The following is a 26726-nucleotide window of genomic DNA, read 5'->3' on the forward strand; positions in this document are numbered from 1 at the left end:
CACACCAGCCTGGGCAAATTAACAGGACCCTGTCAAGATCAGTGCTTCCCCAGCATGTGTAAGGCTGAGGGTGTGATCTCCAGAACTGGGGGACAAGGAGAAGACTTATAGAGGCAAATAACAAGAGCACTTATTCTAGCACTTTCCAAGGAAGAAGTAGTTTTCCCCAGGGGTTTCATAGCATCAGGATGTCTTAGACACATGACATTATAAATCGATATGTCCGGTACTCTGGTTTGATGCACCTCTAAGTAAGTGGTTTTAACACACTGGTACATATGATCATCAAATAACCTTGCGATTCGTACACAGAATCACCTAGGTTTTGAGTCTCTATAGTACCTGTGACAATATAATGAGGGAAATTCTAAGAAAACACAGGTACATAGACACTTTCTCAGCCTTATTGTTTTTATGTCTCTCATGGACTGATTTCCCCCAAGCAACTAAGTACCAAGCATCTCAACCAATCCAACTTATTCCTGCAGACCACTTACAGAAACTTACTGAATACCCCTGAATGGTACAGGGTGAACTTTCATGTTATATACAATTTATAATTTTAACTAATAATCACATGATTATTAATTCCATAAAAACTGAAATGGAAAATGCTTCATCTTATGATGGCTGTTTTTTTAAATGGACCCAAATGTACATTCAACTCTGGATTCTCCATAAAATTATTTCTGACTTCCCTTTTACCATCCTGTAGACATCCGGGTCATTATATAGTAATTTGTTTGCCTAAATCCATGTCTGGCATTTTGACAAGGCAGACTTAGCTAAATTTCTTGAATCTAGTATGTCTTGGCCAAAACTCAAGAATGGATAATTTAATGCTAAAATGTATTCAAGAATTTACGTGCACAAATGCATATCTGGTTGATGAAATCATTATGCATGCTTAATTTGCCCTAATTTCAAATAATCTCTAATTTTTCCCTTAAAAATTTTTCTCCATAAAGTCTAGATGTATATTATTATCAGATTTATTTGTCTTATAGGCATAGTTAATAGCACAATAATGCTACAAATTAGAACTGAAAATTACTAAAGGACAATTTCAACAATATGTTTTTAAGAACAAATGTCACTGTACAGCCACTTATAATTCAAGTGGAATTTAAGGGACAATTGATATTTCAATTGATATTTCACATTGATATTTCAATATTATTATATGAAATATAATAATATTTCTAATAATTCAGAATATAAGTATATGCTTTATTTCTTATTAATAAATGGAACTACTAGAATTTGCTTCATTGAATTACTGCTTGGATGGTTGTCTATTTAAGTAACGTATCACCAATTCTGAAAAAAAGATTTTCTTTCAATAAGTTTGTAATAAAAAAAAAAGTATTTCCAGTGTTTGGTGAGAGGAAGGGAAAGAGAACACAAGACTTGACACTGAAGTTTATGAGGATATATGCCAAATCCAGTCTATATCAGCATGTATAAAACTGTCAACATCTCTGGGAGGAAATTTCACTATTCTTAGGCTTTGTGTATAGTGTTTTCAAAGTCAGAAATGATGGGAAAAGCTGTTGAATCAGTCAACATGGAGAATCATCTAACTGATCAGGGATAGTAATACAAACTAGGAAAGGAGTAAATCACATGGGTAAAATGGGCAGGAGACGACAAATACGAACAGTGTGTGGAAATGGAATTAACAAATTTAAACTTTATTGACTTATGTTCATTAGATTATTCATTAATCAACTCATTAATTGAGTCATTAGATTATCAATATGTACACAGTTTAACTCATTGGTTTACAAATTATTTTATTAATCAACATGCACAGAGCTTAAATCCCCGTGCCTAGCATTGTGCCTAAGTACTGGGGGTAAAATGGTACCTAAGCATCATTGTTCTTAAAGAGACCACAGTATAATTAAGGGGAAAAACATATCACAAATTCAAATATGATCCAGATTAATTAGAGTCAAGTACTAGTTGCTTGGTGAGACTCAGAATGAGTACCTAAGAGTTCAAGAGGTATCCAGAAATTTCCCTCATCTTAAATTGAGAAAGGATTAGCTTGGAAAAAGGGTGGAGAGTGGAGCAAGAGGTCAGAAAGGGAGAGAAAGGGGGAGAATATTACACACAGAACAAATTATATATTCAGAGGCCTTCAAGAGAATAAGAGTAGGCACATTTGGGGAAATTCCAAAGAAAGAAAACCTTCAACTCAACTAAAAATTAGATATATCATAGAACATTCACAACAAAAACTTGGAATCACACAAATTTAGAAAAAGTAGAATGCAGATAATTGGGAATAACTACTTAAGAATATAATGAGGGTGGGGGGAGGAGGGACCCAACTCACATTAGCAAAATTTTCACACACACACACATACACACAAACCCAAATAAATCAACTTCAAATATGCAAAACCTTTGTGAACAAAATTATATATTTTTTACCTTTATTTTATTTATTTATTTTTATGTGGTGCTAAGGATCGAACCCAGAGCCTCATATGTGGTAGGTGAGCACTCTACCATTGAGCCATAACGCCAACCCCCCAAATTATAACATTTTAAACAAGAAAATTTGTAAACTGTGAGAAATGTACAAATAAATGTATCAGGAAGGGAAAACTTAAAGAGTATAAAACAATATTAATTCACCTCTCTATAGTATAGAAAGTTGTTTCAACCAATCAAAACCCCAACTAGACATTTAATGCAATTTTAAGGTCTCTGATCAAAGATAAAACACACAATAATAATCAAGAATTATAGGAAACAAATTACAGTAATGGGAAACTTACCTTTTAAAACAAATTTACTAGAGGTTATAGCAAATAAAACAATTTGTTCTTGGCATAGGTTACCAATAAGTTAGAATAGAGTCCAACTAATAATATTCTATATACCTAAGAATTTACTCTAGGTGATAAATAACTGTTCAGCAAAGTATTATGGAAGTATTGGTTCTTGTGAGAAAAAAAATATACCTTAACACAAATATAATAGATCCTGGTGAATTAGTGACCAAAATAGAAAGTAAGAGAAATTCTAAAAATATCCCCCAAATATATAATTGTTTAACATTAGGCTAAAATATTTTCATAGAGACAAAAAATATTGAGGCCTTAAATACAAGGACAAAGATATTTTTCTATATATATAAAGTTATGCACAATAAAGGTTATAAAAAAAGCAAAAATACATGTAAAACTTAGAAGAAAAATATAAGCAAAACAGATGTCTGTGTATATACATAAACAGAGAATTATACTTTCAACAATGCAAATAAATAAGAAAAAAAGTCCACCCAAAAGAAAACTAGGAAAGAAATATGAACAGTTAATTCCCAAGAAAATTACAAAGAGCCAATAAACTCGAAATTAGTTAACTCCACTTGGGAAATGAAAAAATGAAGCAACACAGTTTTGAAATCATCTCATTGGGTATTCATTAAGGCTGTCAATGTCAAATCTCCAATATAAACAACTTAATATTAATCAGAAGGGGAATGAGTGTACAAATTGTGACACATCTACACACATAAGTCAGTATTGATCAATATATGAGGGGAAAAACTAAGAAGTGTGTACCTATAACGAAATGTATAGATGCTTACCAATAACGTATAAGGCATATACTAGTGGGAGAGAAAAGGATACACGGAATTCAATAATAGGATCTCCAATATTTTACTCTATGTCCTCCATAACTATTTGAAAATGGTTCACAAGATGATATTCCTGCATTAATTGTGTAATGAACATTATCAAACAAATCAAAATGAAAGTCCGATAGTAAGGGCTAGCCTTGTTCATGCCATATGAACACTCTAGTACCTGCAATTATCCCCACCTCATTGTGGGAAGAAGTAAAGGGCCAGTTGAGCTGCTCACCCAATGCACTAGCTGACCTCAAATCAATGGGGTCACAACAAAAATCTTTCAGTCCCTTCACTTCAGGTCAAACACACCAAGCACATCTGGGTACACCTGGGAGATCACAGGAATTCTCTATTCTGGAAGAGAATAACCATCTGCTTATTTGGCATCCCCCCGACACCTCGCACTCCTTTGTCACCTCCCTATCCCGATGAAACTTGGCAGGAAAGCCCATTCCAAACTGAAGGCCTCTGGCCAACTGTGACTTCTCCTTACCTTTCCTTAACTTCTTACTTTCTCATAGACAAATCTCTGCTTTTGAACCCCAGGCCAGGTAGTCCCACCAATTGAATTCTTCAAACTATGACCCTCCCAACCTCTCAAAAATTCTCAAAGTTTGTCCCTGAATTTACGAATAAATCCCTCATACCCTCAGTAGGATTGGATCTATGATAACAACTTGACACACTACCTTTCTCACCTTGCTGAATCCCACTAAATGACCTCTCCCTAAGACAGATTTCTGGGCATCATGAGATATAAACCGCTGAAATACGTATACAAATGTTAACTTCTTTTATTTATTTATTTAATTGGTACTGGGTATTGAAACCTGGGGCACTGAATCACATCCCCAAGCCCTTTTTTTTATTTATTATTATTATTTTATTTAGAGACAGGGTCTTGCTGAGTTCCTTAGGCACTCTCTAAGTAGTTGCTGAGGCTGGCTTTGAACTTGCAATTCTCCTGCCCCAGCCTTCTGAGTCACTGGGATTATAGACATGTGCCACCATGCCCAGGCTTTTTTTTTTTTTTTTTTTTTTTTTTGCCTGCCTCTCTTTTCTCTGCCTTCCCATTAAAAACTAATATCTCAATTAAACCCATCAGGGAGGCGTGATTGGTTAAATTGTGCACTCTCCCATCAGAAAATTAAAAAAAAAAAAAAGATATGCTTATATCCTAATCCCCATGACATTAGGATGCAACCTTACTTGGAAACAGAGTTATTACCCTTGTAATTAGTTACATGGATGAGCCGCTATGCCAGCAGGATGAGCATCCTGTAAGAAGATGGCGACGGGAAAGACAAGAGACACAAAGAAGGAAAACAATGGGATAACACAAGCAGAAACTGAAGTTCCACAGCTGCACACCAAGCAATGTCAAAAATCTCAGCAAACCACTAGAAAGGGCATTGAAGGATTCCCCTAAAGACTTCAGAAGAGGACGGTCCTGCTGACACCTTTTTAAACTTCTTGCATTCTGATTTGGGAGACAATAATTATCTATAGTTTTAAGCCACCCAATTTGGGACACTTTGTTATGACCATCTCAACAAAACTAATACAGAAACCAACCCTAACACAAAGTTCTTGTTTCAGAAACCGAAAGAAAATGATGCAGTAGTTATCCGATTCAAGAAGGTTCTTTACAAGAATTGTTTAGTGATTGATCAAAATATATAATTTAAAGAAGGTAGTTCTCTAATATCCATTACCAGGATCTTTTCTACTCTAGTGTGGATTCCATAACTCATTTATGAAATCAACAATTATAGTTAGAAGTCCTCCCTGTATGAGGGACACAAGAAAGAAAAAAAAAAGCCACTATTATAAGCAGAATACTAATGAAAAAGATGGCAGCACTTCCACATTAAACATAGAACTGCTGCTAACTTTCACTGGATATTCTTTACTAGGTTTGAGGAAATATTTATTCACTCCTAGTTTATGTATTTATAAGAATTGCTTTCTAAGGAGTTCCTGATTGAATGCCTTCCTGGCATATCTAGAGATGATCATATTTTTTTATCTTCTGACTTTTTAAATTAAGTGTATAATAATCAGATTGCCGTATCAAACATTCCACCATAAACTGTAGCCAAAATCCCATCTGACAATGGTGTTTTAATCTTTAATACATTGCAGCATCTACCATATTAATTGAAGACATATCTGCATTTGTATTTGTAAGTGTCGTCAGCCTGTTATGGGTTCTATTTCCTTCTTTCTTGTTAATTTTCTTTTGGGTTTGTTGTCCTTTTGCTTATGTGTGTATGAAATTTAGTCAATATTTTGCCTTCAGTTCACTCTAGCTTCATAAAAACAAGTGAAAGGTATAATTAGTGCAGGAATTATCACTTCATTAAAGATTTGACAGAAGTCACTTCCCAAACACCTTAACTTTGTTTGTTGATGAGAAAACTCTGACAGTTTTCAGATTTATCCAAGGATTTTGATTGATATTGCCTGTTTCCTCTTGGGTCCATATTGATCACTTACATTTTCCCAAAAAAACATGTATATTACATGTTTTTCATATATATATTATTGTTTTTCAAGCTTACACGTATCTACTTGTAACCCCTTTCTCATTCTAAATATTGTGTAAGATTTTTATTCTGTGGCTGAACTTTCAGAGGACAAGTTCTCATATTTATGCATTATTTCCCTCTGTGTCTCCAAATTCAAAGCCATTAATACTTTCATTTTTACTTCCCTTAAATTTATAGGCTTATTTTTGTTCTCGTTTTCTAGCATCTCATACTGGATATTTATTTAGATTCTTACAACACAGAACAAAACTAATGGTAGCTAAATTTCCATTATCTACAGAAATGATCCCTACATTATGTAAGATAATCAACAATTGATTATACAGCATAAAATTTATTAACCACATTCTGAAATATAATGCCCAGTGAAATATTCAATGTTTGATTGAACTACCTGTTTAAGTATCATTTGGAAGAGGCTGACTGAGAAAAATCCATAACAGCAATAAAAGAACATCAAGTATTTTTTTAGCAGGAAAATCAATTATCTTTCAGACAGTGGTGAGTAGTACAGTTAAAAGGTCGAAAGTCAACTATGTATTTACAAAATTTGACAGTGTAAATCATTGAGCAATGGCTCATCTGCTTTGTCTCTAAAAACTTATTATGCTTGAAAAGAAAAACCAACATCAGAACACAGATCCATTAAATCTAGTCTTAATGTCTTCTGTAAAGTATTAAATTTTAATAAATTTGAAAATGTAAATAAGCTGTGTTAAAAAATGCATGATATTTAGTGCTATTAAGAGCATAATTAAGGATAATTTATTGATACTAAGAAGTTAATCCTGGAGCACATTACCACTAAGAAGTGTTTTGGTTTTCATTTGTTTGTTTTTGTTTGTTTTTGAGACAAACAAACCAAAAGACAAAATTGTATATTTTTTATGTTCTTGCTAAGTTTCTGAGAGTCTCACTGAGTTTCACAGGCTGACCTCAAACTTTCAGTTTTCCTGCCTCAGCCTTCTAAATTGCCAAAATTATAGGTGTACACCACTGCAACTGGCAATAATTGTTTTAAATTAAACATGATATGACATTGTCTAGAAGCATAGGTAAAAGGATATCAAAATGTTACAATTAATGGGTACAGAAAATTAAAAATGCTTTCTGGCTGAGTGAGGTGGTGCATGCCTATAATCCCAGCAGCTGAGGCAGGAGGAGCACAAGTTCAAAGCCAGTCTTAGTAAATTAGTAAGACCCTGTTTTAAAATAAAAAGGGCTGGAAATGTGGCTAAGTGGTTAAGCACCCCTGGGTTCAATTCCTGTCCCTGGTACACCCCTCCCCCCCAAAAAAAAGGCTTTCTAGAAACAGGTGTGGTGGCACATGCCTGTAATCCTAGCAATTTGGGAGGCTGAAGCAGGTGGATCTCAAGTTTAAGGCCAGCCTCAGTGTATTAAGCAGGGCCCTTAGCAATTTCATAAGATTCTCTTTCAAAATAAAAAATAAAAAGAACTAGGGATATCCCTCAGTGGTTAAGTGTCCCTGAGTTCAAACCCTGGTAACAAAAGAAAACAAACAAACAAAAAATTTCTGTAGCACTTTTTTCTTCAAAACAACTCTTAATGCAGTTATGCATTCCATTGACAATCTAGTTGATTAAACACAGTAACTATTATAAAAACTTAATATGTAGTATTATAGTAGATTGAAAGTCAAATATTTTCTTTCTACATTTAAAAGTCATTTGAACACACACACACACACACACACACACACACACATACACTTTTTTTTTTAAATTGAAACATACATCATGAAGAGTTTGGATATTTTGTTTTGCTGTCTTCTGTTCTGTTTTTGTGATACCAGGGATTAAATACAGGGATACTCTACCACCAAGTTTCATTTCCAGCCCTTTTAACTAATTTTTAAATCTTCAGACAGGATCTGACTAAATTGTTCATACTATCATCAAACTTATGGTCCTCCTCAAGTAATTGAGCAAAGGGACTTACAGTCATGTGCCACTGTGCCTTGCTTATTGAGGTATCTGCTCATTTGAGCAGAAATACAGGTTTTTGCATGGGTAGAGAATCAGAGCATCTTAGGTTTAAACAATGGTCCCTATACACACTATTTGTGTGACCTTATACAAAGTAACTCTGAACCTTGGCTTCCTCATTATGTAGGCTTCATTAGAAATCAAACTGGGATACCATGGAAAGAATGAAGAAGAGTATTGGGCACAATACTCTAGTATTAACTAGTATTAACACAACTAGTTAAAGCCATTAAAGCAATTGCCAGGCAGGCCACAGAAGTGCACACTTATAATTTCAGTGACTTGGAAGGCTGAGGCAGGAGGATCACACGTTGGAGGCCAGCCTAGGCAACTATGCAAGACTCAAGATAAAAAATAAAGAGGACTAGAAACGTAGCTCAGTTGCAAATCACCCCTGGGCTCAATTACTAGTACCAAGTAAATAAATAAATTGCTCTCAAAGGAACAAAAAAATTAAAATTATTCCAGTATTATATAAATAGGGATTACAATCCTTTGTATGCACCTCTCAGATATAATCTGATATCATTTCTAACAACAACAAAAAACTTTCCTCAAATTATTATCATCCTGTAAAAGATTATAAAATTTCCACACTGCTTATTTGTTTTCCAAATCACCTGTATTTTCCTTCCTCCTCACCTAAAAGGTTCAGATATACTTAATAAGAAGTGCTAATGATATCTTTAAAATAGAAACATAAAAACAAAATATAGGAATCAATCCGAGGATCATCTCTGACCTAGAATTCCCCTGTCTGGCCAGTCATGGGGTGCCTCGTTTTAGTGATCAAACTGCTTTAAAGTGAAATGATGACACATGCCTTCAGATTATTTTTCCCATAGAGATTTCTTATAATATAAAACTTTTATAATAATTTTCAAAGCAAATAGGCTTATGAATACTAAATATGTTCCAAAATTCTAGGTTACTGATCAAAATTAAGATATAACAGAAACTAGGTTTCCAAAAAGCTTCTAAATTTCATTAAGAAATATAAGTATTTTGTGCCAATTACTATAAGTATGTTTATCAGTTTCAAGCTGCTTTCACAAAACATCTTTGGGAAACATAAGTGTAAATGATCATAAGAAAAGCAAGTAATGTTTCATATAGCCACAAAGGAGAATTATCAGGTTAAGTTTACTAGAATGACTGAGCAATGCAAATTCATTTTAGGAATTGAAACAGAACATAGAATAATTTCTGTACATCAAATTATGTAATGGAAATAGCATGTACATCTTAAAAGCAAAACTGTTAATTTGTTTAATAATTTCTAAACTGTCTACCAATATAAACAAAAAAGAAAAAAATATAATACCAAAGAAAAACATATAATACCAAACTTATTAATATTGGAAGTTATAGAAGATTTATCTTTGTTCATTTTATTAATATTTGATTTAAAAATCATGGAATCAGACACACATTGGAAGATAAAAACTGAGTATCAGAATTCTGTCAACCATATAGATTACATAACTCAATACTTCTGAATTACTGCTAACAGTTTTTCAGGGAAATTTAAGCCTCTTCTATTTAAGCTGACAATTATGTGTGACTTAGAAACCTATTATATTGGAAAAAATACATTAGAACTATATGTGGCCCTAATGACACTTTCCATTGATTATAATTAAGGGGGTAAAATTGATCATGTTAGTAACTATTTCTTCATCAAGTATTTTTCAGTAGGGATTGAGTAACAGTATCCACATGCTTTCATAGTTTATATAGAGATCCATGAGGTTGTCAGATGAAGATTTTAAGTTACATATGAAGTGGGATTATCTAATGGAATAAACTTATAATTCTAGTAAAGAAGAAATATGGATGAACTAGGCATGGTGGTAAATGCCTGTAATCCCAGAGACTTGGGGGGCTGAGGCAAGAGGAACACAAGTTCAAGTCCAACTTGGAGAACTTAACAAGACGTTGTCTCAAAATATAGATAGATAGATAGATAGATAGATAGATAGATAGATAGATAGATAGATAAAGGAGGGTTGGAGATGCAGATGAGTGGGATGGTCCTTTCCTAGCATGTAGTAGGCCTTCGGTTCAATTCCTAGCACAAGAGAAAGAAAGAAATTTATTATATTTGAAAAAATATATTAGAACTATATGTGGCCCTAATGACACATTCCATTGACTACAATTAAGGGGGTAAAATTGATCATGTTAGTAACTATTTCTTCATTAAAGAAAGAAAGAAAGAAGAAAGAAAGAAAGAAGCATAAATCTGAATAAACAGAAATCCTTTTCCTTTAACCTCCTACACAATAGGTACCACCCACAGGTAGGTAATTTTTTAACCAGTGGTTGTTGGGGCTGAGGATGTCAGAGCACTAACCATTCATGTACTAAACTCTGGGTTCCATTACCAGCATTCCCAATTTATTTTATTTTATTTTTAAGTTAACCTATGACTGTGGATAAGAGAGAGAAAACCAAGTTCAATAAAAATGTGTTGATTTTCACCTTTTTTTTTTTCCCTGAAAGTGTATGGAGAATAGATATCAGAAAACTGATACTCAATATTGCAAAGCAAGAGACACTTTGATATTACTTTAAGATTGAAAAAAAACCTGTTCCTATATAAAGAACATGTGTGTAAGTGTAGTAAACTGATATGGGCCTTTGTCACGGTATAATAGTTATTAATCAACACATGAGTGTCTGTACGCAGGAGCCTAATTTGATATTTTCATTAGAATACTTCAGGAAAGAGGATGGTAATAAATCTGGTGATGCATGAAACACAGCTGAGTGGGTGGAAGGGATGATGCAAAATGGAAAGAGTTTGCTCTGTGTGAAGGAATTTCAGGTAACAAAGGAAAAATTAAACAGTGTGAAATAAAGCACAAAGCACATCTGCTAACTTAATTCACACAATCAGCCCCTCGGGCTGAGATCCCACCATCAGAGAGTAGAAATTTAAAGACAGGGTAAATGAATGAACAGAAAATGAAATGAATCATTCCTTCTGCCTTCCCTCAAATAACTAGAACTTTTCCTATTTGGACTTTATCTATTTATTTTTTTTTTAATTTCAGTACTTTTAGAGTTAACCAGTATGAAAGATTAGGTAGCCAGGGTATAAATACCTATCAAAAATTAAAGTTTACAAATTTTTTGATACTGTCAATATTATGTTGAGTTCATTAAACACAAGTGGGTAGACATCTGTTCTGCCCATACCAACTCTGAAAAGCTCTCAAAGGAGGGTTCTCTCAGTCCCTCCCACACTGCCCAGTGTTTCATGCAAGAGAACATTCTGGACCCCAAGAGAGTCACTCAGAGAATTTTTTGCAGGATTAATACAGACCCCAAAACCAACAAAAAAAGTTATCTTCTCTTCCAAGACTGAGAAGAATCAGGAGGTAACGCAAATAAAGGTGCAGGAGCCCCCTTCTCATCCCTACAGACAGAGCAGCACAGAAAATGGAACAAAGCCAGACGAAACCAGAGCCACAAAATTGGGGCAAATTCCCAGAACATCATCAAGCACTGGGACTTAACCGTGCCTGCATCTAGACAACCCCAAGAGTTCCCAGTTATGGGAGTTCATAAATTCTCTTTTGTGTCTAAGCAAGTTTAAGCTAGATTTCTATTACACACAAACAAAATGTTCTCATAAAGATAAGAGGCCAAACAAGGACTTGAGTTTAGTTTGGATTTACCAGCTCAAACTTCTGAATAGCTCCTAGGACCTTCAGTCAAACAACAACAACAAATTAATCATAGGGATATTTCTAATTCAATGTACAGATATTCTAAATTACCCCATTATCCAAATCTTGCTGATAATCATGAGTACCTTCAAAGACCAAAAAAAAAAAAAAAAAGAAGAAGATGATGAGGATGAGGAAGAGGAAAAAGAATCACCATTACCACAACCATCACAACCATGTTCTTTTTCATTAACTCTCTGGCTAAGCAAACATTCTCTATATACTATGACATGAGCAATTTCTTAACGATGAAGAAAGCCATCATTATTAATAACCTGTGACTGTGGATAAGAGAGAGAAAACCAAGTTCAATAAGAAGGTGTTGATTTTCACCTTGCCTTTTTTTTTTTTTTTTTTTGGTACAAGTATCAAACACAAAGACTTATTTTATGAGCCCTAATACCCATCTCAGTATTAAGGGAACAAACTCTGTGAAAAACTATAAGCATTTAAACCAACTCTTAGGTTATAATATGGTATACTACTTCAAAAAACCTCAGCCATAATACATCGATACTCATGAATACAGATGATGTGGCTCCCAACAAAGAAATCACAAATACCATCCACCTGTGAGTCTCAGAGGCATGATTAATGAAAAGACTATTTCAGAAAAACAGCTATCACCATCTCTGTTTCCAGCAGTTAAATCAATAAGTCCCTCTCACCACAGGTTTCAAAAATGAACCCAATCAGAGAAAGCGAGTCATACTCACAAATTATAAAGCATGTCAGCCATGTTGCTGCGGTAGTACAAAGCATTTCTATAGGCGCTTTCAGCTTCAGAAATTTTGCTCTGACTCTTCAGAACATTTCCAAGGTTACCCCATGCTGGCAAGAAGAAAAAGAAGCATTCAGGCTAAGCGTCAATCCAATTACACATAATATAATATCAGGCCATCAGGAAGTACCACGGGGAGACAAAAACCTGCATAAAACATTTTAAGAAGTAAAATTTATTTCCCTTGTACTCTAACATTTCACCAAGCCAGGAGATTAAATGTAATCAAAGCTTAAAAATAATTAAAGCAATTATTATGTCTCAAAGCTGATATACATATACAGTTCATCATAAGGCCAACAACAATGTTATCTTAAGATCACCTACAAAGACTTCATGCTCTTTCAAGTTTCCGTAGGGGTCTTCATGGTCTGAAAGTACTGTATACTTATTGGGCTAGAAACGGTAAGAAATCATCTTAAAATAAACAAAGATTTCATTCTAGTATGAAAAGACTGATAAATGCCATAAAAGATCTAAAGATGAAAAGCAAAAAAAATCTAAAGATCAAAGTTAGAAAGATACTCAATAGGCATCAGAACGTATCAGCAAAACATTACCCTTCTTAAAACAGTGAAGTATATATGGTCTGTTCAGATATAATGTTTCTTTATACCCTTCCAACAAATGAGTTCACTGTAGGGAAAAATCTTTCCCCACAGGTAATCATGTTGAAAATCATTTGTTTTCTGTGTGCCCTTAATTTTCTCCCCATCTAATTATAGTTTCTCAATACTAAAAGTCATTTCTCTCCTCAAGGAGATGGGTATTGATTCTTGAAAATAAACTCTTCCCCCATTGGGAAGATGAAGACAAGAAGAAAAATTTATGTGTATCAAAATTTATTTGATACACTATGCCTGAATAACGAAAGGGTATCATTTTTAATGCATTTAAAAAGTGTAGAATCTTTTAGGATCAGAATTGCCTGCATGCCTATAATTTAATACACCAGCACCATGGTTCACTCATCTGGAAAATGGGTTCATAGTGACTCATTGGCTTCGTGATGGGAATTAAATTAGTCAATATACAGTAAGATGTTTCAGACAATGCCTGAACCATGGTAAATGATAAATATTTGCTATTATCATTAATGTTATAATGATTGATGCTCTGCAATTTAAAATTATAGAGCACTGATGATAGAAATAATACTAAATGTAATGTGATTTTTGTCTTTATGTCTTTATATTATCTGCAGAGAATACTAATCTTTCGTATTTGGTAAGTTATGCTTCTGATGGAAAACAAGAAAGGCACTGAACTGATCATTATCCAACATCAAACAATGTCACACACCATGCCACACTTGATATATGTCATCTCACGAAGCTTTCTACAAAGTCCTGTACATAAAGCTAATGCCTGTCCTGTGGGTGAGGAAGCAGACTCAGAGGCACTGAAGAATTTGCCAAGTTGATCCTGAGGTATTACAGCAGAAATTCCAACCCAAGGCTCACTATTTCCAAATTTACTCTACGCTACATCTGACATTCTTACACCATGATTTGTCTTTTATTGCAAACTGACATTCACACCTTAGGGATGAGGCCTTGAAATGATGAATCCATAGAAAATCATATACTCAAATGGAAAGGTAAATCCACACATGGAGGATTCCAAGTTTAAGGACAGTCTCACCAACTTACTAAGGCCTTCAGCACTTAGCAAGACCCTTTCTCAAAATTAAAAAATAAAAAATGAGTTGGAGATGTAACTCAGTAGTAAAGCACCTCTGGATTCCATCCTCAATCAATCAATCAATTAATATCTCTCTCTCTCTCTCTCTCTCTCTCTCTCTCTCTCTCTCTCTCTCTCTCTCACTCCCACACACACACACACACACACACACACACACACACAAACACATAAAGCAATTTAAAATATTGTCCAGTTGAACTACTAAATCCATAACAGGAAGTTAAAATATAGCAAACACAATAGTAAACTGTTATAATTATCTTCAAACTTAACAGGTGTAACACTACATGGATTTTATATATACTAGCTTTCCCCCAACAAATTAATAAAGCATGGCTCTACGGAAACTTCTGATACCTAGGTGAGTTTCCAATTCACTTCATCCCTCCACAAAGTTCTGCTTTGATTGTGGGATTAGCAAATGAAAATTGATTTGCATTGAAATTACTCCAGAGAAATTCATCCAAATATTAATTTAAGCAAAAAGAAAACATTATATTAATACCACCCCACCCAAACCACAGACTTAAAATACAGATGCAGGAAAAATATAGCAATGATTTGCTTTGAATATTTTAGGACATATGTCCACAGGAGCAAATTGATCTATTCTATATCTGTATCTTAATTAATCTTAAGTAATGCTCTTGGTAGTAGTCAACATGAATACAGCTATATTTAGAAATGTCCACTCCTTTGGTTGTATTCATTTATTCATTCACAAATGTAATCATTAAATAATACTTGTTAATACATTTTTAGGGGGCCAGAAACTTTATTAGGGCTTGTGCATATAACATTGAAACCAAATAATCAAGCTCTTACCTACTTGGAGCCTATGATAAAAGGAAGAGGAGTGGAGGGGTGAAGAAGACAGGATGAGTACAATAAGATGAATGAAAGAACTTCTGGAAGTGGTAAGAATTATAAATAATAAAGCAAAGTTAAGTGATAAGGCTAATTTAGATATGAATATCACCTGACCAAAGTCAAAATCCTGCAACTGGACACATGTGAGACCTCAGGATTCTCCATGGTATAACGTTCATGTTCTTGTTCTTTCTCTGTCTCTCTCTGTCTCTGTCTGTCTCTCTCTCCCCCACCCTTTGCTCCCTCTCATCTGTTGTGTGTGTCAGTATGTGTGTGTGCAAGAAACAATTCTGCTGATTTATTTTACTTCCGGTGCTTTTGCTTTAGTAGTAGGGCACTGATAGGAAGACAAGATTTTATCATGTTCAAATCAAAATCAAAATTTCTTTTCAAAATCTCTTCTTCCATAGGTAACTTTTCCCCAATGTTGTGTTTATCAAAACACATTTTAAAATCATTAAAGAGTTGCCAAACTTAAAACTAAAACCATCTCATGATTTTTTTTGTTTTTGTTTTTGGAGGGAAAATTTCAGTTAGTGTTTCCAGACTTACAAATATAAATGTGATTGATATTTTTCATCAATGCTACCAATAAATGCCAACATAAAGTAGAGCTTACTTATGCATAAAGCTATCCCAGAGAATATGGCCAGAAATAAAAAATACTATTAACTGTCATCTAAATGGCAATTATTTTCATGGACACTCTTCATTTTTTGTATTCCAATGATAAAATAAAACATCACACTTGAACTGAAAAACCGTCTCAATTCCAGCTAATTTTAACATATTTTATATATTAAATGTTAAAGTATAAAACATAAAACATGAACCATAATTGCCTATGTGATGATTCTACTTCTAAATAATTCACCTGCCAATTACTCAGTGTGCCTTTTTCACATCGTGTCCATTTTTAAATCTAACTAGACTCATTACATGAAAATATCCAAGCCAAACCTCTAAGATACAGAGAAATATTCCAAGTTTCATAGACGGGACAATTTTACACTATGAAAACATTGGTTTTGTGTAAATTAATATATAAATATTATGTAATATTTTAGCATTGTTTATTAAGGGACTTGAAGAATGTATCCTAACCATACACAAAAGAGAAAAATACAACTGGACTTTTAGTGCTGTTTTCACCAAATACAAAGGTAAATTCTGGATACTCACAAAGTTAAACGTGAAAAGGTAAAGCTAAGAGAAGACTATGTAGGGGAATATCTTCGTGGAATGGAAAAAAGACTCCTTAAGAGGACTCCAAGCAAAACTCAAAAGGTAAAAAACTGATGAATTTGAAGACTTCAAAATGAAGTGCTCCTATAACTTTGCCACTTCAAAGTTAAAAACACACAATTCACTCAGAGAATGTACTTCAAATATTTAAAAAGAGAAAGCACTCTATTTAGAAAGTAAAAGGTATTCCTACAAGCGACAAGAAACAGGTAAGAAATCCACTAGCAAGAAAATGAGCAAAAAGAATAAACTAGAAACTACAAAAAAAAGGAAACCAGATAAGCACCATGTGTTTAAACTAACATAATAGCACAAAATTTCTTATTAACTCAGCAAAATGCAAAGTACAATAGCAAGATATCTTTTATACACAGCTTGGCAAAAAATGACTAGGTGAAGCCAAGAACTGACGGGATGTAGGAGAATCAAACCAGAGCACTGTGGTTTGCAGCGTGACTTGGAACACCCTGTCCCTTATGCCACCTGGAACCTCCACTTTCATATGCCATCCAAGAGTACTCAGTCAAATCACAAATGAAACTAAGTCGAAGATAAGCTGGGACCAGCAAAATCCCACTCAGAATTCTCACCTATGAGAACATGTAAGACAGTGTTTACTTCAGGTGTCTTCGTGTTGGCTGACAGTAGGAAATAATCAGTGTGTCCATCCTTGGGAGTACAATATGCAGTCTACTTCATGAATTGTTATGAGAACCAACATACAGCATATAAATACTGTAACATGACTGCATGTAAAAGCCTACTAAAAAAAACCTAATGTATTGTGACATAATTACATTTATAATTATTGTTAAAAATTAACACCCTAAATATCAGTGCATATTTTGTTAAGTGTACATTGTAAATCCAAGAATACAAATCCAAATGCATTAGAACAGTTGCCTATGAGGCAAAGGTAAAATGAAGTTAGATACAGAGATAAAAGAGAGATGAATAAAAGAGAAAACTTGGCAGAAATCACCCTAAAAATTGACCATGAACCAAGAATATAATTAATCTAACCCCTTACCTGGGATCTAGGGGGGAAAAGTGGGGAAGGAAAGGGGGGGGGAGGAAATGAGAGGTAGAAATGGAAAATTAAAGTCATACTTCACATTCTTTTAAAATAGAGATGGAATTATACTATATCCTACTTAAGAAATAAAGAGCTTTAACATCAAACTTTTTCTTATACCAAGACAATTCAAAACAGATGTACAGGATTATTTTCAAATTTCCACTTTCATACTTATACACTGGACCACCTGAACATAAAGACTTGCATTTTCATTAATATTTATTATGTTATATCTTTTGCACTTAAGTCCGTACATTTTATAGATGTGATAATTCCATGCAATGGATTTTCAGAGGTGTAGTTTTATTGGAATAAAATGCTTAAAATTCTTCCCCCTCAAATTGTGATAAAGCCTAAAATGGTTATCAGTGTTTTAAAAGTCTATATTTTAATAAAGTATGGATGAATACCATACAGTTTCCGAATACTCAGAGTTCACATCTACTTCTTATTATACAAGTGAATTTTATAAAAAAAAAACTGTGCTAATTTAGAGAGGCAACTACACAATCTTATGGGCCTTCCTTACCACAGTATGATAATTGAGCAGGGCATGGTGACACAAACTTCTAATCCCAGCTACTAAATCAAAGCCAGCCTCAGCAATTGAGCAAATCCCTAAGCAACTTAGTGAGACCATGCCTCAAAATAAAAAATAAAATATGGCTCAGTGGTTAAGCATCCCTGGGTTGAATACCCAGTACTTGAAAAAACAAACAAAAACAAACGAACAAACAAAAAAACACACTGTGATAATTGAAGTGAACAAATAAAGAAAAAGGGAAAATAAAATGTTATAACAACTAATAATAGTAGTGCTTATATTTATTTAAAGATTGCTATATACTTGAAAGTGATCTAAACTTATTTAGCCTAATAAAAACATCTGAGGTATATTAATATCCCATTTATTGAGGAGAAAACTGAAGAATAGCTCACCAGGTAACAGTTAATGAAAAAGGGGATCCAGATTTGTTCTCAGGTATCTGAATGTAGAGGTAGAGCCACCTTACCTTCCTAATATTTAGTTTGAACTCAAAATAGAATAATATATTATAGTACTCAGTATGTTTCCATATGTAATTTAGGAACTAAAGTACAATATGAAGACAAAATAAAAGTATTCAAATGAGTCATCCTTTAAGAGCTTCTAGGAGTAAATAAAACCTAACCACAACAAAATAAGCTATCTGGTGCCCATATTCAAAATATATTTTCCAGGCCAGAGAAAAGTTTATATCAAAAATATATTGTTTTCCATTTCTTTGAGATTATAATTTTAAAGGTCACATTTTTCCTGTTAACACAATGGAAACAGAACATACTCAACCTATGGTCAACAAACAGCTATTGCTCACAGGTGTCCAACATGCTAGGTAGGGGCTTAAGATACAGGTACAATGATTTTGGTGCTGTGAGGATGTGGGAGAGACAGAACAAGCATTGTTTAATAAATTTAAGACTTCCTTCCTAGGCTAAACATCCACAAGAAAAAGTAAGGGAAGGCAAAAAGGCACTTCTACACATAACTAAATACATCCTAGCAAATGTACTCTGATTTAAAAAAACAAAAAACAAAAAAACTCTTCTATTAAGAAACCAGAAAGTGAAGTAGGAATCACTCTTACACCTCAAGAACCCTTCACACAGATATTCAACAACATCTAAAAGGTATCCACTTACTAAGAAACTTGACCTTAATTCACAATGAAAGCTCCTCTTGTACTTTAGTCCACAATCTGCCATGGTCTATTTTATGTTCTTTGAAAAGTAGAGAAACAATTAAATATTCACATCCTGTAAAACTTGTTCCAAAGAGAAAATCAAATATGCAGTCCCTCTGGAAATGCTAAGTGATCTGTGTCAATAAGTTCTTCCAATGTTTTCCACAATCCTCATCCAAAGACATGAAACTTCTTAAGTTTATAGACTAAAATCAAACTTCTATGAAGTAACTATTGCAATTTCACAGCAAAAAAAAAAAAATCAATATGTGGAAATCTGACGTACATTTCAAGGGTTTTTTTATTTTTATATTTAAAATTTGAAGAAATTATGCATATACCATTTATTATAAAAATTATAACAATTTTCTCATGATTTGCCATATAGTACTGCTCTGTGAAAAATCAGCTAAAAACATATTGCTTAATATTAATATTTCATTTTTAGCTACTTACTATTCAGGTCTACATGAGTAAACATGCCTCTTTGGGCTATCAGATAAGCATATTCATTCCAGTAGTAAAATAAATAAATACCAAAATATGTAAAGACTCTTATCTTAGGCTCTTGCTTTTAGCTATAATTTATCTTAGAATGTTAATCTTTTATCTTTAATCCTGCTATCAAATTCTTAACTAGTATGTAAAGATCTGCCAAAATTGAAGTATTTAATTGCATAAATAAGAAGATAAATCCTAAAGTTCACTTTCCCCAACTTTGAGTTACTTATAAAGAATCAGAATGCTATTTCCAAAAAGGGTAAAAATTCACATTTTGCCAGGAACCTGTGTCAGGCATGCTGCAAAAGATATTAAATAACTAATTTATTTGTGCCTAATATATCTAGTAAGAATTACTTCTATTCCAATTAAAGACCAATTTTAGGTTAAATTTTGTGTATGTACAGTCTTTATGAATTTTTATAGCAGTATCTTACCAACCCCCGTAGTACTAGAGGAGGAAGGATACCTCAGAGAAGCAAAGTGAGACTCAAAAAACATTTAAACAAGCTGAAAGACAGGCTTGTGTCTCTCTGTCTAACGCCCTTGGTTTCAAGCACTATGGAGTACATGTTCCACCAACGGCCTTGCCAAAACTATAATTCAAATAAATTATTTTTAATATAAAGGTTAATTGTGCTAAATTTTCCAGTCTCAATGGAGAGGGATTAAAGAAAGCAAAGGAAACTGGTTGCAGTGTGCAAGCCTGTAATCCCAGTGGTTTGGAGGTTGAGACAAGAGAAGGAGAGTTCAAAGCCAGCCTCAGCAAAAGCAAGGTGCTAAGCAACTCAGTGAGACCCTGTCTCTAAATAAAATACAAAAAAATAGGGCTGGAGATGTGGCTTAGTGGTTGAGTGACCCCAAATTTAATCCCTAGGGACCCCCCCTAAAAAAAAAAAAGTAAGGGGGAAAAGAGCCACTTCACTGCATGGAATTTATATGAACATAACAGAGACAGAGAGAACATCTCTGTGTTTAATCAGAATGCTTTTTTACTCCATCTATTAATAAAACCTCTGATGGGGGTGGTCAACATATGTAGTCTAGGCTTTATACTAATTATCTGATAATCACTTCATATTATTCCAGGGAAATAGGAGCCCTACTAAGCCTACAGGAATTTGCTTTCCCTAAAGCAATTGGATTATCACAAAAAAGAATATCATGTTAAATAGGTAAATAAGAGTTCTAGTTGAAAAAAATAAGTGGAAGAAGTGGCTATGATTTAAATATCAGGTAGTGTTGATACCCAGAACACATATTCTATAATTGTATATGTAATTCTAATTTAAAATGTTACAATATGAAGTTATTCTCTTGTTTTTGCTATCTTTGATTACTTCAAGTGGACCCCAAATTAAATTTATTCCTGGTGAAGACAGCATTAAAATTCAAAAGATAAAATAGAGTATTTCAATAAACAACACTGTTCATCTTGACAATATGATTACTTACTAAAACACCTACATGCATATTGTGATATTCACATGTATGATCTATGTCTTTGCTTTAATATATCTAGGGGGTCTTCCTCAGCAATTCCTCATGTACAAAGTCTGCTATATTTCTAATTTTATGACTATAAACCATCTCTACACCCACAGCCAGGTCTGCTACCAGTACCACTTAGAGTAACTGATACATGGTTTGGCCTGTATTTGCCTTCATTCATTGACGTTTCATCTATGTACAATTTTTCCCTGGGCCTGTCCATCAAAACATACCTGCTCTATCCCTATGAGCAATGTACTCTCTGTAAAGTTTTTGATGAAGTAGCCCTAGTAATATATATAGTTAATATAACTGCCTTTTTAAATATAATGACTGGCCAAGGGGCAAGAATTTGGGAGCACCGAGATTGAGGATCACCTCAACTCATGCAAAGAACCCCCACCTCCAGCCCTGCTTTTTTTTTTTTTTTTAAGCTAATCACCCATTAAAAAAGTAGTTAAAAAATATTTGGTGAATATATACAATTCCATAAATATTGATCCTATTTTATAATATCCATACCAATACAGGAAAGGCCTTTTAGAAATTCCTTATATATAGCTGATCTCACAATCCATGAAAGTCATTCACCTAGTAAATACAAATTGATGGTAAATTCTAAAGAGTATTTGAGTTTTCTCTGAGTGAGTTCATATTTGAAACAGAAGTATTTCAAAGGAGCCCTTATAGTTTGCTTCTATGATATTGGGAATCATTTGAGTTTGGTTCAGGTCTAAAAGATGAAGAACCTATAGAAAGGCCATGAGTTCCAGGATAATTGTATTATGATTTCTAAACTACTCCAGAGAGAAAAAGGGACATCCGATTTATCCCGAATTTCCATTTGTTCTTTTATAATCCAATGTCCCATAGATTACTTTATCTCACAGTGGATCCTGCCATTACTTGGGCGAGTCCCTGCCACCTAGGCCCCAGGTTAGTTTTCTACCATGTGCCACTAAAGAAACTTTGATGCAGAAACATTAGATAAAAGGTCCAAAACCTGAGTTTAGTACTAGTCTTGCCACCAACTAGATTTGGGTATACTCAAGTAAAATTTGGGTATACTTAATCATTATTTTCATTAGCAATAGTAAAAGCAATAATTTGGTAAATATATAATGTGGGCCAAATCCTGGGCTAAATATACTACCTATACTAAATACCATCTTGTGGGATAGTATATACTACCTATACTATCCCACAAGATGGCTTTTATGTACTCACTACATCAATGATCAACCTCAGGTTCAGAGAGTTTGTGATGATATAGTATGAGGAAAATAACAGGTATTACTAATGAAGTATTACCCTTTTGTTTTTCAGTAAGCATCCTGACTCCGCTCATTTCTCATCTGTCAAATGGATGTAATGACGCTTGCTTAAACTAAACTCTGTGTTCACTGGGATTAAATTAGATAATAGACCTCTAACACTGAGAAGTCCACTACTATATAAAAGATGTATCTCATGAATAGATTATTATACATAAAAAGCATAATCAGTGAGATATACAATTTTATAATGTACCACATCTATTCGGTATTTTGGGGCACGTTACTGAGAATTACATTGTCAATTAAACCCATGCCAACAAAACCATAAACTAAAGCAATATTAAATGTACTCTAGAAACCAATTTTAAAACTAAAAATAAACCTAATTTTTTAAAGGTCTGCTTCTAAGACACAAGTATAGTGCATCTTAGTACTACACCCTGTGTTAATTTTCATATACTAATTTTTGGCAGTAACTGAACAGCTCAGGAGCTACTGTTAAACAGTGCAAAAGTGGAGCTGATTCTAGAGATAAGGGGATTATAAAAGAAATAACAAGCAGAAATCTATATTTCAAGAATTAAATATGTATGTTAAGGAGAAAAATAAAAGTTTGGATTAGAATAATATTTATAAATAACTATATTATGAGATTTCTAAAAAAATGTCAAATATCTTTACTGTAAGCATAAATCTTGGGCAACGATTATTTTAAAGGTTGCCTTCTGTACTTTGAACTATTAACAATTGAAAAAAGGGAGGTTAATTTTCTTTGGCTTCTTTGGTGATAAAGGATCAGAGTTTCAAAAATTCTTGAAAGACACAACAGCAAATACTTGAAAATAAGGCATTTTTACATGAATTGAAAATGTAATATTAAAATGAGGAAGGATATTACCTACTTAACAGTCTTAAATATACAACTCAGAAATTTCTGCTTCCAGGCAGCAAAAGAAAGATAGTATATACATGACTAAGTAAGATAAATAGGAAAAACTCAGGAAATGTGTCAACGCAAGAGGGGTCAATGTACCAAAATCATATTATTACATCACGGCTCACTCTTCTGTAGCTGCAGTCTTAACTAGATTAAATCCTAACAGGGAATATCCAAAGACCATAAAAGTATCTTTTTCCCCCACCAAAAACATTGACTGGATACATAGTTCTATTATTAATTAATATTACTAAATATAACTGTGTGATCTTAGAAATTTAAGTCCATATATTCCATCCATTGAGCCTTAAATAATGTTTTTATTCAGAAAATTTACAAGTCAAGATGACTAAAATCCATGAGAAGCCACATTTTCCTACTAAATATTCAGAACTGGGATTAGGATATACTTCATTAAGCTTTTCCTTTCAACTTGAAACCTCAAAAATAAATATATACTCCAAACTCAAGTTCAGAATGAGCTGAGAATGAGAAACAGCCACACCAAAGTATGGCAGTCCTCTGACCAAAGCACTATACAGCCTTCTTATGCTGGAGCTGTATCACAGAAAGCAGAGGTATAGCACTTGAACTGCTTCAGTGACTGCATCAACTGCCTTTGATGTATCTCAAAATCATTGTCCTAAAGAGTAACAACAAGAGATTTTTAAGTCCTGTATTGTTCCTTCCAAATAGTAGCATTTCAAGAGCAAAAGTAATCTTAAATATATCACTGTGACTGGCAATCAGAAAAATGCAGAATACATGGGTTTGTACAAAATCAGTAATTAATATGCTAATGTTTTCATTATACAAGCCCAGAAACTCATTTCTACTTTAAATTTATTTTCAATATATACATAAACATGGACAATCTATTCAGTCTCAGCCACTAAAGTGAACGTGACTTGAAGTCTTCTTTAGAAAATATTCGGATGATTCCAAAACCGATGAAGTCTTTGCGATACTGAAAACTACTAAAGCTTATTTGTAAAGCTCAAGGAAATTAAGTCAATGGATAAATCAGAAAACATCAAAACATCTTGCCCTTGTAGTCTTTGTTGGTGGTCTCATGATCTACACGTTTGAGCAATTTACTCTCATCCCAAGGAAGGAAAAGTAGTGCCAGAAAAAAAAATTTTTAAATCATCTCTTCTTATTACACAAACTTTAACTTCCAATATACAGTGCCCCCAACATCCTAAGAAAGTAAATTTCCTCTTCATTCTATGCAACTTACAAAGAAATGTCTTCAGTTGACACCTTACTCACTTGTTGCTGTCAAAACCTGATTCTCAGGTGACTTTCTGATTAACTAACTAACCCAGTTCTTTCTCCCTACACTTAAATTTTCTAGACAGAAATTGCTCAAAGGTTGAATGTATCTTCTTATGGATTAGAAATTAGGTGTCCTTGCAAAACTCCTTTGTTAAGGCAGGAATGTTTGGAGGTGAAAAGATAAGGTTATAAACTTATGAGGGACCTAATGAGTCCCTCCAAATTTGAATGGACTAAGTGGGTGATAACTCCAAGCAGGTAGAGTATGCTCACTGATGGTGTGCCTCTGGATTTATATTTTGTTCCTGGTGCCTCTTCTCTCTTCTCCAGGCCCAGAGCAAGGGACTCAGGAGACCATGGACCATGGATTATGCCTCTAGAACTATGAACTTAAAATAAACTTTTCTTCCTCTAAGTTGTTTTGGTCAGGCATGTTGGACAGCAATGAAATACTGACTAGCACACATAAATATAATGCTTCTAAAAAGATAATAATGCTGATATTTTAATATAATATCCAATGTTGTTTTGCACAAAGGTACTAAATTATTCTATTTAAAATGGCTAAATGAATGTTCAGAGTGGCAGATAATAGTAATGGGAATTAGATTTCTTACAAATAAGCCTATCATATAGCCATGCTCTCAAGAAGGCGTGCGTGTGTATGTTCAAGTGCATGTGTTTCTCTATTATTTCATCAAATCTGCATATGGTTTACTTACTTGGAAAATAGTATTATTCCTTAATATAAAATTTTTTGTATGTTTGATCATTATTTAATTTTTGGTAATCACGAACATTCATGTTCCTGTTAGAACCCCTTGAATATTAATGTTCATAGTTTTAAAATTATACAAAAGTTTAGAACTGATATACAAAGCTAGAAAGATGTCTATATGCATAAGGATAAAAATTCTCTTAACAGAATTAAACATAAACATGCCTCCACATCCAACCTATTTCAACCAGAATATCTCAGTTTCTCAATAATCCCTCAATATTTATCTGTAATTTTCTTTTAAATCCACTATCACATTTGTGTGTGTGTGTGTGTGTGTTTGTGTGTGTGTGTGAGAGACAGAGAGAGAGGGGGGAGGGGAGAAGCAGGAATGGGGGTGGGCTGAAACAAAATAAAGTCATCTTGGAAACCGGCTTGGTGACATTATGTCATTTTACATTACAACAAGAAATGAACATATTTTACCCTTCTGTGCTTTATAGGAGTCCAATACTTGTAATTTCCTTTTGCATACACTAGTACTCATATTCGTACATTTTTGCTTGCTGTAGCAGCTTTGTTTTGTTTTGTTGGAAGATTAAAATTTCAAAAGAGCTGCTATGATCCACAGCAAACAACTCCATTCTCAAATACTACTCCTAACACAGCTAGCCATTCCTTAATACAAGCCAGGTTTGATGTCCAGAGAATAGATCCTTCCACAGAAACTACAAAAATGCTACATAGAAAAATATTTTACTCTTTTTGAACAAAAGCATTAATTAGTAGAAAAGCAGGAGCAATCCTGAAGTCTATAAACTACATGTGAGTAGGAATCTAGAAAGATTGTAAACAGACTCTGGAGATGCCATTCACCTACATGTACCTGCAAGTCATGGTGAGCTAGGGTTTGGGCTGCAAGTGGGAGGTTGGATTATAGAAGCCACATAAACCCTGGTCCCCAGAAGGAAATAGACTTGAGTGGCTGAATTAGAAACAACAAGCCCAGAGAACGAGAAGGTAGGTGTACTATCTGTCCAACAAATTTACACAAACAGAAAAAAGAAAATAAATTTCCTTGGAATTTTTATACATACACCACCATTAAAAAATCTGATATAATACAACATTACATGCCCAAAGAGTGCAAAGCAGAACTAGGTCTTAAACTACAG

At 33.8% G+C, this 26726-nt stretch overlaps 1 protein-coding gene across 6 annotated transcripts in view; it reads right to left on the minus strand.

Moving 5' to 3' along the window:
- Positions 1 to 26726, minus strand: part of Tmtc2 (transmembrane O-mannosyltransferase targeting cadherins 2) — a 376362-nt gene that overhangs the window by 150158 nt on the left and 199478 nt on the right. For all 6 annotated transcript variants that reach the window (XM_005324409.4, XM_078053055.1, XM_040280265.2 and 3 more), the window contains one exon: positions 12664 to 12778. In XM_005324409.4, coding sequence (XP_005324466.2) covers positions 12664 to 12778 — 115 coding nt within the window. The remainder of the gene's footprint in view (positions 1 to 12663; positions 12779 to 26726) is intronic.

The sequence above is a fragment of the Ictidomys tridecemlineatus genome, chromosome 6, assembly GCF_052094955.1.
Source record: "Ictidomys tridecemlineatus isolate mIctTri1 chromosome 6, mIctTri1.hap1, whole genome shotgun sequence".
In the NCBI taxonomy this organism is placed as follows: domain Eukaryota; kingdom Metazoa; phylum Chordata; class Mammalia; order Rodentia; family Sciuridae; genus Ictidomys; species Ictidomys tridecemlineatus.